Source organism: Brachycentrus maculatus, unplaced genomic scaffold (assembly GCF_059751285.1).
Source record: "Brachycentrus maculatus isolate JH-2025_06_01 unplaced genomic scaffold, ASM5975128v1 h1tg000096l, whole genome shotgun sequence".
NCBI lineage: Eukaryota > Metazoa > Arthropoda > Insecta > Trichoptera > Brachycentridae > Brachycentrus > Brachycentrus maculatus.
The window spans coordinates 1,044,042-1,059,218 of NW_028280850.1; the positions used below are offsets into that span (position 1 = coordinate 1,044,042).

General features: G+C 31.9%; 1 protein-coding gene across 1 annotated transcript in view; it reads right to left on the minus strand.

Annotated features, from left to right (window-relative positions):
* Sol1 (CUB domain-containing protein Sol1) overlaps positions 1 to 15,177 on the minus strand; it is a 243,900-nt gene that overhangs the window by 174,586 nt on the left and 54,137 nt on the right. The window contains exon 3 of the mRNA XM_088258466.1: positions 7,753 to 7,933. Coding sequence (XP_088114592.1) covers positions 7,753 to 7,933 — 181 coding nt within the window. The remainder of the gene's footprint in view (positions 1 to 7,752; positions 7,934 to 15,177) is intronic.

Genomic DNA, 15,177 nt, shown 5'->3' on the forward strand with positions numbered 1-15,177 from the left:
TCACTAATAAACGGCCGTTGCCGGAGATTTTATGTGAAATTAAAATTAACCTGAAAATCGTAACAGCAAAAAAAAACAAAAAAACTACTACTCATCTTTATATTCTTAACAATCCGTCAATATACTCCATCATGGTCTTCTTTAATATGTAAAACATTTATTCAAATTATTTGGTTAACTAAAAATTTGAATAAAGGTTACTTACTACGAGAGACTTAGTATCATATTTCCTGAAAATATTATATAATAATGATATGAAAACAAAATAGCAAGTAAGACTCATTTTGTTTTTTCTTCCGTCTCGTCGTACTTTAAAAATACATTTACATTCTGATATTTTTACATAATAATGAATAAAAAAAACTAAATTTACGACAAAATAACGAATTTTAGTCCAAGACACAGAATATTTCGCTCACTCCTTTCAACAACGTCATTTATATAAAAAAATCGTCAATTTTCAGCAGAAAGTGATTTTTTTGCATTTTGAAGAAAAGGTGTTGATTAATTATTTTTTTAAATATACAAAATATTTTTCAAATGGAAAAAAAACATTCAAGTTTTACCTAAAAAGATCTGTTGCGCAGTAAAAAGTTCAATAAGTCGCATGATATTAATTATTAATACATTTTATAATATTTTTAATTTTTAAAATCGATCTCCTGAAAAATCAAGTTTTTTTTTATATATGACGTTGTTGAAAGGAGTGAGCGATTCGTATTCTGGTAAAAATATTTTCGACGTGTTTTTCTTTCTTTGCGTTTTCCATTTCAAAGCACGAGAGACATATTTTACCCCCCTTATACTACAAACCAACATATGTACTGTGAGGCGTAATAGTATATGGTAGATTATACATTACTCATCTCACAAAAATTGTGTGCAAAAAGTGGAAATGAAAAAGCATACTTAATACTGTTTTTAAAATTTTCAATGAAAAAAAAAATCTCGACACATTGATTTTTTTCGTGTTTCGATGCGTTATGCATTATTTTCAAAAACTATATTCGGTGTTTTAAGAGGATGCGGAATGCATCGAAACACGTGTCACAATAGATTTTAAGAAACAGTACCATGCGAAATTTAAACATAAATGCATAGATACGTATTACCATATGCTATATTTTGATGGAATTAAATTTATAAGAATGATTTTCGAATTGTGAAATAAGGAAATAATGCAGGGCTGAGTTGAGTGAGGTGTGTTGAGATGGTTTAGATGGGTGGATCAAATAAAAACGAAGAGAATAGTCAAAAAGGGGCGTTTTTACTTGAGAATAGGAGCAGAAGAAGACAGAGAAAATTTGGCAACATCAAGTATTTCAAATACTTGAAAGTAGTCAGGAGTCGGAATGATCAGCGGATATGTGAGAGATGCAAGATTATGGAAGAGGCAAAGATTGTTTGCAATGACGGAGTGGTGTTGTGTTTTATTCTCTCTGCCTACCCCTACGGAAAGCAGCGTGATGATTACGTAGTTGGGTGTTATTGGTCGATATATCTATATTACAGGTTCGACGCCTATTGTTAAAGGTGTAGTTAAACAATATGAGGCGATTGTACTTAAAAATGGAAATAGAAAAAGACCGAAAAAAAATCTATAATTTCAAATACTTAAGTGTTCAGGTCAGTAGTCGGAATAATGAGTGGGTTTGTACGTAGACATGCATGAATGTGGAAAAAGTGAATAATGTTTACAAAGACAGAGTAGTGTGGCGTTCTATTCTCTGTCTACCCCCACGGGAAAGCGGCGTGATGGTTTGTTAGTTTCAGTTAAATAAATAAGCGAAACTTACTCATTGAATAGTGATTGCGCAAGCGTCCGTTTTTTACGATTCCGAATTCTATCGACTTTTTCGCCTGCGGTTCCAAATTAGAAGAGTTTCACCGTTATGAGATTTTGCGGTTACATTTTCCAGTTGTAGTATCACTCCAGACCGGTATTTGCCGGGCCGTCCACCAGAAATGGTCCGGGGTCAAATAGCCACAAATGTCGAGATTCATCCAAAATTGGGCGAGGTCACCTCGGCTCGTAAGGCCCGTCGATTGGAGCGGCTTGTTCAGAAAAGAAATTGCTACATACCCCCGAGATATAGGTAACCGTCGTTTTACGCTGGGGTTCCGTGGCAAGAGACACGGGAGCAAAAAAATCGGCGTAAAATGGACACAATTATGATGGACGATATAAAAATAGGTTTCGTGTCAAATTTTCAAGTAAAATATAAATTTATTTATTACATAACCTATAATATATATGTACAATCGGCGGGTATGTATGAGAAGATGCATGAACGTCGAAGAGGCGAAAAATGTTTGCAAAGACAGAGTGGTGTGGCGTTCTATTCTCTCTGCCTACCTCTGCGGGGAAGCGGCGTGATTGTTAGTTAGTTAGTTAGTTATAATATATTCAAATAATAAATTGTAAATATACTTAACAAACTTTTCATTCGTTTACAAAATAAATAATCTCCGTATGTAATAAATGAATGTTTAAAAAAAATATACTAATTTACCAGTTTGTCGGTATGAAATTATTTTAAATTTATCACAATTTCTTTTAAAAAAGCATGAATTTTTTATTATCTTACAAATCATTTATTTATTGATTGTAAAAAATTGTTGTATATTGTTGCTTCCTTTTTTGCAGAATCACAGTGCTGACGTTGACGTTTCCGTAGAAGAGAGAATACTAGTTAGATTGGCCATTTCTAGGATTTATTTTTTTCATTTTTAGGATAATTTTTTTCTCATCCTCAGAAGAAGAATCTTCGGAAAGTTATTTCGGTACATTACAGTACATTAGGGAACAAATAATTTTTATATATTTTCAAAACAATTTAATATGATAGCCTGGTCAAGCACCTGGTAATTTAATAAAACAACGTGTAAAAGTGTTTCCGCTATTAGAATCGCGGTGCCTAGGTGTTGGCCGAACCGGTAAATCCCACTGGTATCGGTCAAAACAGGGAATCCAACGGCCGCTACTAACCGGCGTACTTGTGGATCGGCGTAAATCAAACAGGCGCAAAACGACGATTACCTGTACTTTTGATTTAATCCAAAATAAACACGACTTCTAATAAAATATTTAAAGGCCGTAAATTACTTTCCAATGAAGGTATTTAACGCTTGAAAAAATATAAAATTCTCGTTAATTGAAGTGGCTTTTAAGATTCAAAATCTCATCTTATAAAACATCAGAAGAAATTTGTTTCTTTTATGGAAATTTTTATACACAAATTGATGTTTTTAATACTAAAAATTATATTTTTCGTTTGAATGATTCGTCAGTAAATTTAATGTTACATTTATCCATTTTCAATTTGAATTTTACTTGGTTGATACCATTATTTTTTAAAAATATATTTTGGTGTAGTTTTGATGCATTCAGCATCATTTTTTAACACCGTGTGCAAGGTTTAAAAATAGCATTTTTCATGTAAATTGCTGGTATCTTACCTTACAAATGGTGTTTTTAAGCATATTTTTACTGTATTAATTGATAAGGTAGTGATATTTATCTATTTGTAATTATTTAAACTAACTAATATCACTATTACTTAGAACCTTTTGTGATACCTTTTTCAATGCATTCAGAATTATTATCAAACACCGTGAGTGAAGCACAAAAGTGTTGTTATTTTAAAAATATTTTGTTTCGTTAATTGATTCAACAGTCAGTTTGTGGAAATATCTACCATTTTTTTTATTGAAATTTTACTTAATTGATACTACTATTTATAAATATATTTTGCGACACATTTTTCGATGAATTCAGCATCATTTTGACATACAATGACAAAATACTTTTTGCTTGCTTTCTTTGATTAAATCATTTAAGGAAAAATCAAAAGCACATAAACATAATATTTGTACATGTAATATGTCCGCCTACGTAGTGTAATAATCAGCACGCTCGGCTACCGTTCTGAAGGTCCCGGGCTCGATTCTCAGGGGGATCAAATAAATAAAAGTGATTTTTTTTACTGTAATATTTATTCAATATTACCCTGGACTGATCACCTTTCCTCTATGTGTTTACGATCAAGATAACACTGCGTTTATATGATGCAGTGCCCTATGCATCATTAGGATGTGGATAAGGGTTATAATGAATGAATAATATGTGTCTTGGAACATATGAGTAAATTTGGTGATTCTTCATATATTTTTTTTATTATTCACTTCTACAAGCTACAAACGTTATGGGCCAGATTTCATATTTCATATTCTGATAATAAAAAAACATGAAATCTTGGAGTTTGTAAGTGAATATATTTCCAACACAATGAAGGTATTTTTTTATGGACACAAGAAAGTTGCGACGTTATAAAAAAAAAATAACATTTTCATATATTTACATCCTTGCGCCTGTGAAAAATATATTGTGATATCAAAAAAAGAATTTATGTATATTTTTCCTTAGTTCAAATGGGTAGGAACATATTGAATGCGATTTATAAAATAAATAATAATATTTAAAGATGCTAAAACAAAATGCGCGTCCTGGTGTTGGGTAATTAGTGATTTTAAATCGGAAAAATACGTCACACGTAGCTAATCCCCTTATTTTTTTTATAAATGAAGTCAAAAATTATAATAATTTAGATTTATTTGCTGAAAACATAAAAAAAACTACTTGCAACGCTCATGGAACTATCATAAGTCCACTCTTGTCGAAAACTAAGAGCTACTGCCGCTATCCCACTAGCTAGACAGAGAACATTGAGCTTTGAGCTCCTTACGCTTGCGCAGTGCAAGTATGCAAGAGTGAGATGTGAATATAGTGTAGCGGTTCCCGCACAATCTCCACGCACTGTTTATACGCGAATTTGTTTCCGATATTCACAAAATACTTCCTATATACCCGATGAATTCTGATAATTATAAATATTAGTTTTTAAATCAATGCGCAAATATGTTATGGAGGAATACCTAAAAATCTTGGCCTTGTATTTGGTATATTTATAGAGATATTATGGTTATTAAAAGCAATGTGAACAAGGTACACAACACAGGGAAAGGAGGGTTAAAAGAATAAATGTCTTACCAAATTAAATTAAAATAAATAAATATAACTATAATTAATTAAAATGTATATTTTTGAACCTGTTTTGACTATTAATTGGAGCGATCAAAACAATCACGCTAATTATCATGTTGTCATAATTGTAAAACAGTCAATTTAAAGCCGAAAATGATTCACCGATTTCTGTGTGTTTGGAAAGCTAATAATTATCGATGGGGAATGAGTAATTAAGCTACATGGACTAATTTCATGTTATTATCGAGATTATCTCGTGCCATTGCGTTTTCTGTTAATTAGTAATCCATATGATATCATATCAATTGAATGTATATTTTGTAAATTCTGAATACGATACTATTATCGAGTAATATTTTATTTATTGATATGACGGTTATTTTGTAGACCACCATATTTATACTCGAAAAAATTATATCAAACACTGATTTGAGTCTACTTAAATGTAAATTAAATTTTTTTGATATCCGATATAGTAATAATATTAATATATTTATTTTTTATTTATTTATTCGAATAAAGAGGTCAGTTTAACTATGGCAGATAGTTACCACAAGTAGTTTGAGGTTGCGTTATTAGGCTTAACAGATCCAAATAATTAGAACAGGAAGCTAGGAGCTAGAACCGATGATCTCTCGAACAATGGCCATTGATTATATTGGGTAACGGGTGCTGCGTTGGAACTGCGAAACATACATCCAGGACCACACAACCATCTGATGATGGTTTCGTCAACCATTGAAAGACGTAAACAAAATTAAAACCAAAAAATCAATTGGACAATCATCCTTATTGAACTAACTGTGGAGGTCCTCACCAAAATGTTGTATTTCCAATTTTGCACAAAAAATACTTTAAATGCAAATCTCTTCTGTTTACTGTATTCTATCGAAATTTTAATTAAATTAAGTTGCGACAAAGCGTGACCAATCCTATGTTAAACCAATATAAAATCATTGAATCGCACAATTTTACAAGCTAGAATTACTGATTACTTAAAATCATTTATAATGGAAATGTAACGTTTTGGTGAGGACCACAACTGGACCAAAAAAGGGTGATTTTAAATATTCACTCACACATTGTTTCACTTGATAACTTGATAATCATTAAAGCAATTAGATTCGTATTTTTGCAAACTTAAAACCAATAAAAACTTCAGCATTATTTGTGGTGAGATATTTGGGGGTCGCCAGATGAGGTGAGAGTATTGTATGATGATGCGTGAATATCTCGTTTTTTTTACGCATCAGAAGATTGTTTAGAGACCTACCCGAGTCACCACATTTTGATAAATATTTGCGTGATCATATATAAATATTTGCGTGATGATAAATATTTGCATATGTGATGTTATGTGAAAAAATAATATAAATACATATTTATACATAAGTATATACACTTTTTAATCTAAAAAAGGTTTATACTTCATTCAAGAAATTGTTTTTATTTTTATTTTTAGTAAGTGTTTGAATTGGGAGAAAATAATTTATACAAACCATCAAAATTTGATTTCAATGGAAAATATCGAGAGAGAATACATTATTTCCAATAATTGACAGCTAGAAACTCTTTAAGAAAAAGAAAACAGATAGAAAAAGGAGAATGTAGAATTAGAAATGGGAAAAGGGGAGAAAATTACTTGAAAAGAAGTACGGGACAAAGAGAATTGAAATTGAAATTTTGTAATTTGAACGTTTGGAAATGGTTGTCGATCAGTAGTGTACGGGGATGATTGGAGTCTTGTTTATGTGGTGTTTGCGGCACAGTCGGTAATGGTTAGGGGTTGGTGTCAGACGAGGGAGGCGTCCAATGGACCGAATTCATCCGAGAATTTGTAGGGTCACACGGTTCATGAATATCTTTGATTTCCAACCTGCATGCCCATATCAAATTCATATCAACCGGATGATTTCGTTATATGGGTTTTCGGGTTCAGTATAATATATTCATAAGACTAAAACCAACCGTACGGATTCGATATTGAATATAATCAGATGGAATGTAATTCGACCTTGTTTTTTCCTAATCAGATTCCTAATTTTTTGAAATAAACAACAACAACAAAAACGAGAACTATACTTTGGTTTCGTCATACTTCATGATAGATAAAAAAATAGAAATGCAAACGTGTTTCAATTGCATTTCAAGAGGAGCACATTAAATAGAAACTCACTTACAGCCACGATAAACATATATCCAATACGAAGTCAATTAGTCATGAACCTTCCGAGATTAGGGTTGTGAAACACATTGCACCAATGTTTTTACATATTAAGATATTTATGTATGTATATATAACTTTTATATATATATTTATATATATATATATATATATATATAAATATATATATAAATATATATATATATATATATATATATATATATATATATATATATATATATATATATATATATATATATATATATATATATATATATGTAAACATATATATATATATATACATATGTATTGTGCATCTCTATGTATTTATTAAAATAAAAATGATTAACAGAACTAGTGAAATTTTTCCGGCAATATTTTGTAAAGTTGATTTTATGTAATTTGCACGGAGTGAATGTGTCTATTAGACAAGGTTTCACAATTATCAGGATTTTTTTATTCGGGGTGGTAAAGGCTGCTGAGAACATAACAATATCAAGGCGTCTGGGAGAACATAACAAATGTATGTACGTATGGTACTCACTCCATGTGGGTCTTGTAGACATCAAAGTCAGCGAAGGTTAGCTCCACAATCTGGTCCGGGCCAGCTATGAAGGTATAGAGCAGGCAGTCTATTCCCCGAGGGTAGCTCTTGGGGTAGTCGGGGCTGCTGAAGGTTCCGCGCTCCTTGCCGTACGTCTGGGAGAACACCAGACAGGTGCAGCCTGAGAACAAAATATAAAAGTTAGAGGTTACATATGATATTTACTTATTATTATAAAAATATAGCTTTCTTTAAGAAAAAATAAATGAAATTTAAGTATTCTATTACTTCAATACTTCGTATGTTTTGATACATGGCTCACTCCTTTCAACAACGTCATGTATCCAAAAACTTGATTTTTCAGGAGATCGTTTTTAAAGTTTAAAAATATAATGTAATGTGTTAAAAATAAATATCAAGCCTTTCAGGTAAAACCTGAATGTTTTTTCTCCATTTGAAAAATATTCAGAATATTTAAAAAGATAATTAAACAATATTTTTTCATCAAAAGGCAAAAACAAAACAATAAATATTAAGTAGAAATATGCCACATTTACTGGGATATAGTAAATTTTCTGGGCATTTTAAAAAGATGGCAATTGACGATTTTTGATATTTGACGTTGTTGAAAGGAGTGAGCGACATATTGTATTCATCAATTGAAGAAATTATGCTTATTTTCATGCTGTCATTATTGCAAACATTTGTTATGAATAATTTCACAAATGTATTGAATTAAAAATTTATGAAACAACGAAGCAATCGACAAGTGTGATGCAAGTGACAGTATTTGTCAAAAGAGGCGCTATCTGCCATGAGCACTGATTAGTAACGCGTGTGTTGCTGTAACGTTAAATAGATGGCGCAGGCATTGTGGTTAAAAAGCTGTTTCAACTGTCGCAGTTGAAAATATCTGTCACAATTTTACATATACTAATACACGAACGTATTTGAAAGCAATATTGTCAAAATTTCAATTCAATTATTGAGTAACTTTAGAAGATTTAAGATTTTTAACAAACGAATATTTACATTTTTATTAATAGAGGTATATTAAAACCCTCGCGCATTTAAATATAATGTTGAGCCAAAATTATAAAACAATAAAAAAAGAAGCTTTATTTATTAAGCAGAAACTCTTATATTAGTAAGTGAGATCCGAATCCTGGATTATATTCACACACATGAGAAACGCCAGAAAATACCATTTTCATTTTTATTATTAAGCTTATAATTTGACCAGATAATTTATTTACAACATTTTGAGTGTGTCCAAATACTTGTTCACAAAATCTGGATTATCTCCAATTACAGGAGTTATTTTCATATTATTTTTTGACATCTCACCAAAGATGAAGAAGATACCATTTTCATTTTTATTATTAAGCATATAATTTGACCACATAATTTATTTACAACATTTTGAGTGTGACCAAATACTTGTTCACAAAATCTGGATTACCTCCAATTACAGGAGTTATTTTCATATTATTTAAAAAAAAGCTTCTTTACATCTCACCAATAGATGTCTCTATTGAAGTTCTAGTAATTCAAGAACAAGATTTCTAAATTGGTTCATATATATAGAACTTCCAAGAATTTGAGTAGTGTGGTTGTCAAAAATGGGTAGAATTGGTGAATGTTACACGTGTGTAAAGTGATCACTTAAACCAGCCTATAACGGTCGTCAGCCCCGTAAATGCCCAGACTTCCATATTCTTCTTCATCTTTGATGAGATGTCAAAAAATAATATGAAAATAACTCCTGTAATTGGAGATAATCCAGATTTTGTGAACAAGTATTTGGACACACTCAAAATGTTGTAGGTAAAGATTTTGAAACAAATATTGACATTTTTTTTTTTTAATAAAACTCTTATCCGCACCTAAATGGTGCATAGGGCACTTCGTGATATACCGCAGTGTTATCTTGATCGTATACACATGAAGGAAGGGTGATCAGCCCTCCGCTTTAGGTACCAGTCCAGGGTAATATTGAATAAATATTAAACTGAAGAAACCACTTATATTAATTTAAGCCCCCCTGGGAATCGAACCCGGGACCTCCAGAACGGTAGCCGAGCGTGCTGACCATTACACTACGGATTATGTTATCTCTAAATTTCAAAAAAAAAAATTAAAACTCTAGGAGATATTCGAATGCCAGGTTGATTATTTTTTTTAAATCAATCATAGAGTAAGCACCTTTAGAAGATGTAGGAGTTTGAACAAACTAATATTTGCATTTTTAATAGCAAAGATAGATTATTGTAGCTACTGGAACTGTCACACGTGTACTTTTTCCTACTTCTAATGTGAGAGAGGGTCATTAAAATGTAAATTACGGCCAGCAGTGTGCATTTTATTCTTTTGCAGTTAATTTACCCAAATGTTGTCATTCTTTCTGTGCCCAAATTAAAACTGCTCACTGAAATTGTTTTTGTTCAAAACTGTGGGTCCGTATAGCGCATATTATGCTTTCATAAAAAAAACGGAATATGCATATTGTACTGAGGGAAACGGGAAAAGGTTTTCCGACGAACCTCAACATTTAAAATAACACCATGTGCGTGCCGAAAGCGAATTTCATTATCTTTAATATATATTATTTGATTAATAAATGCATTACGAAGTCCTGGTTTCAGCCCTTATAATAATAAAAATAAAACCCTTATCCGCACCCCAATGGTGCATAGGGCAGTGCGTCATATAAACGCAGTGTTATCTTGATTGTTTACACATGAAGGAAAGGTGATCAGCCCTCCGCTTCAGGTACCAGTCCAGGGTAATATTGGGTAATATGACAGTGAAAAAATCACTTATATTTATTTTATCCCTTTGGAAATCGAACCCGGGACCTCCAAAACTGTAGCCGAGCGTGCTGACCATTACACTACGGAGGCGGACAAAATATTAATAATAATAAAACCCTTATCCGCACCCCAATGGTGCATAGGGCACTGCGTCATATAAAAGCAGTGTTATCTTGATCGTTTACACATGAAGGAAAGGTGATCAGCCCTCCGCTCAGGTACCAGTCCAGGGTAATATTGAATAAATATGACAGTGAAAAAAATCACTTATATTTATTTTACCCCCTTGGGAATCGAACCCGGGACCTTCAGAACGGTAGCCGAGCGTGCTGACCATTACACTACAGAGGCGGACACCCCTAATATATAGAAATAAAGCACGAAGTTGGCAAATATGGAAGAAACTGAATGTAGTCGAAATGCCATCTCTCAGACGAATGAACGGTAAAACGATGATAGATTTTCATCTTCTTTTTTAATGATTTCCACCCTTATAGAGTGATCTAGCTAGTATCGAGTTATGTTAGAATATATGTAGAAAAACCGTTAGGCTGAGATAAGCATCATCTAAAAAATATTCTCAAAGAAAGGTGTGTTATCGAGTTTTTTTAGAATATATGAAGAAAAAATGCGAGGCAAGAAAAAATGATAAGTATTATCGAAAAAATATACTTATAGAAAGGTGTGTTATGATGGTTTGGGGATGTGAACCCAATGACTGAAAAAAAACAGATAAACAAATTAAAAAGGCGAGTGTAATTCGTAATAGAAGCAGAGAAAGACCGAGAAGAATCGGCATGATAAAGTTTTCCAAATACTTGAATGTGGTTAAGTCAGGAGTTGAAATAATCGGCGGGTATGTATAAGGAGAAGAGGCGAAGATTGTTTCCAAACAAATTTGAGAAGCGTTCTATTCTCTGCCTACCCCTGCGGGGAAGCGGCATCATGATTAATAAGAAAATTAGTTTTAGAACTTTATAAAAAAAAGATATATGAAAGGAATGTAAGGCTGAACAAGGATTAATTGAAAAGATTAGGAAGTGATCTTTACGGTGGTATGGACATGTGGAGCGAATGGATAACGAGAGAATGACTAAGAAAATATATGTGGCAAATGTGAGAGGGAAAACAGACGAAGACGACTGAAAAAGACTTGGCACGATCAGATCAATCAGAACCTAAAATCTGGCGGTGACAAAAGTCTGCGTAATCGGAGGGCATGTATGTCTAGATGTATGGATGTGAAGGAGGCGAGGAGTGTATGTCCATCTTTTCTGCCTACCCCTGCGGGAAAACGGCGTGATGGTAGTAGTAGTAGTAGAAGTAGTATATAAAAAAAATATTTGCATTTATGTGTGATAAAAAAATGTATATTTTAATCATATAAAGTAATGCAAACAGAATTAGGCAAGCGCGTGGGAAAAAGGGCGGAGTGTTTAATTTGATGTTTGAGATTCGCTGGGATTAGCGTAGATGTTGTGGTGTTTTAAAAAATTCAAAGGAGAGAGGATTATACCTGTGAACTGTGTGGAGTAATACGAGTACACTGGGTAATGTAGAATAGCCGGCGTATAGTGCGGCCGAGCGAAACTAGTGCTCTTAGTGTACCGGAATGGTGAAACTGGCGTGTTAATAAAGGGTACACTGTCTTGTTCAGTAATATTACTCTATTTTATTACATTCTGAATGTTAAAAATAAACGTTTGCTATTTATTTATTTATTATCCATCTCCGTAGTGTTATGGTCAGCACGCTCGGCTACCGTTCTGGAGGTCCCGGGTTCGATTCTCAAGGGGGGTAAAATAAATATAAGTGATTTTTCACTGTAATATTTATTCAAAATTACCATGGACTGGTACCTGAAATGGAGGGCTGATCACCTTTCCTTCATGTGTAAACGATCAAGATAACTCTGTGTTTATATGACACAGTGCCCTATGCACCATTGGGGCGTGGATAACGGTTTTATTATTATTTATTTATTTATTTAAACTGCATGTATAGAAAATAAATAAGTACATTGGCAGGCTTATTGCTTAAAAGCAATATCTTAAAACCAACCATAAACGGACTTATGATATTGGTCAAAACGTTTGATACCATATATAGCTGTTTGTCATCAGAGAGTAGATAGTTCTTGAAAATTTAAAAAATATAAATAACAAATTGATCATAATAAGGGAGGCAACGGTTGTGTCTCAGACGTTTCTTAAAAGTTATAAGAGAAGGTGCATTTTTTACAAGAGGTAATTTATTCCATAGTCTGACCGCTTGGACAGAGAAGCAATTACAGAAGTATGATGTGTTACGGCGAGAAATGGAAAATGTTATTTTTTGAGAAGAACGAGGTGATAGACCATGATCTAAGAGGTATATAAAATTTTCAGCATGATATTCAGGTGCATTGGGATTGTGAAAAATATTATAAAGTATTGTTAAATATAAATAAATAAATAAATATAAGTGATTTTTTCACTCTAATATTTAATCAATATTACACTGGACTGGTACCTGAAGTGGAGGGCTGATCACCTTTCCTTCATGTGTAAACGATCGAGATAACACTGCGTTTATATGAAGCAGTGCCCTATGCACCATTGGGGTGCGGTAAGGGTTATATAATTATTTATTTATTATTGTTAGAGCTTTAATATTTATGCGCTGGTTGAAGGAAAGCCATTTAATTTATTTCATTATTTTCTGAATATAAAAATAAACATTTGTCTTCAAAATGTAGGTGAAGCCATTTATATCACCAAAGGTATTTATTTATTTATTTTTAAAACGTATAACATACATAAGTCATTCTATGTATATGTTACGGGTAACGAAATAAACATAGATTTATCCGGGTAAACTTAGCATTACTTAATGCTGTTGGGTAAACTTCGAAATCGGACAATAATAAAATTGAATTCGCAGGAAAAATGCGAATTTAATTTAATTTTTGGTTTTTCTACCCTATGCTTATTGGATAGTGTTAAGAAAACGTAGACAATACTTATATGTTTTGAGTCAGGCAAAGGAGCATTTAAAGAAAATATTGGAATTTATGCGTTTATTATAAAAATATCACAATAAAGTACCAAACATAATGTACAAAAAACCTAACATATCCTAACCTAACCTAACATTACCCGTCAAATGTTGGGTAGTCCGAGGTGTACATGGATGTAGGTAAAATTTCTATTTATTTTTGTCAGTTTTCGTTACCCAACAGGATTGGGTAATGCCAAGTTAATCCGAATTAACCTAGGTTTACTTAGTAATCTAGCATTACCCGTAAAATTTTAAGATTTTGAGATATCGAATTAACTTTAACACGTCGGAAACACAAATAAGAAATTAAAAATTATATATATATATAAAAAAAAAAACAAAACTAACAGGGCAACTTGTAAAACTTAACAGAAGATCATGTTGCTAGAGGTTAAACGATTCTACTAATAGGTTCCAGTTGTTACAGATATTTTCTGAGGTGATTCCCATAACGTTTCCTTTACAAGGCCATTCCGGCACATTTATATTTTTTCCGCTCTAGTTTGTGGTCACTCACGGAATCAATGAAGATGCAGCATTCTAGTCACGCGTTGCTTCTGGAAAGAGTTGATGGATTCTCCTCCATAGTCACTACTTACAGGGTAGGAGTGATGTAACGTTAGGGCTTACAAAACACACCCGCATAAAATACAGCCTTAGGGGTCGTACTCACTGCTAGAGAATATTGACCAAAGAAGATGAAATAATTGTAATAAAATAATAAATAAATGAAGCACAAACTAGTTTTTTTTCAATTTTTACTTTCGTTCTTACTTTTTTTAAATTAAAACTTCTTTTAAAATAACTACTAATCTTATTTAAATTTTATTAAAATTTTGACCAGGTGCTCCGCAGATTCATCTTATAGGTTATTTTATTATAACATTTGTGTCTTCATGCATATATTTATACAATACATCTTTAATTTCCCTAACTTTTACATTCAATAAAGTGTGATATCTGACTTTATGTTCTTAAAATTATTTTTTACTTTATTAAATGTCATATACAACTAAGGTTTGGAATAAAGTTAATCAAAATTATAGAAATTTAGAAATGTGAGGACCTCTAAAATTTATTTGAATACGTCTAAGATCACACCCTAACGAGTGAAAGCTATTAAAAAACCGCTTGTTTTATATTCACAAAACTATATATGAATAACTGAATAATATGGCGTTACAATAAAAACCTTTTATTGTACTGAAACAAGAAATAGTTTAAAAACACCACAGAATTTTAAGAGTCAAGTTAGTACAGCAATTACAAGATATAAAATTGAAATCATTATTTTTTATTTGGTATAGAAGTATGTAAAATATTGCAAAGACTACATTAATTTATTGGGTATTACGCTAAACAATTAATTTTCACGGGCAATTTGACGAGAATAGCTAGTAAAATACGGTTAAAATTGATATTACAGGTTGTAAATGAAAGTAAGTACAATTATTTTGATGGATGTAAAAAAAATGTAGTTTGGAGCTATTCTTCTACAATTACTGTCGAGATTATTAAAACGAAAAATTTATGCAAACGTCAAACGTTACTTAAACTTACGTAAAACGTAAAA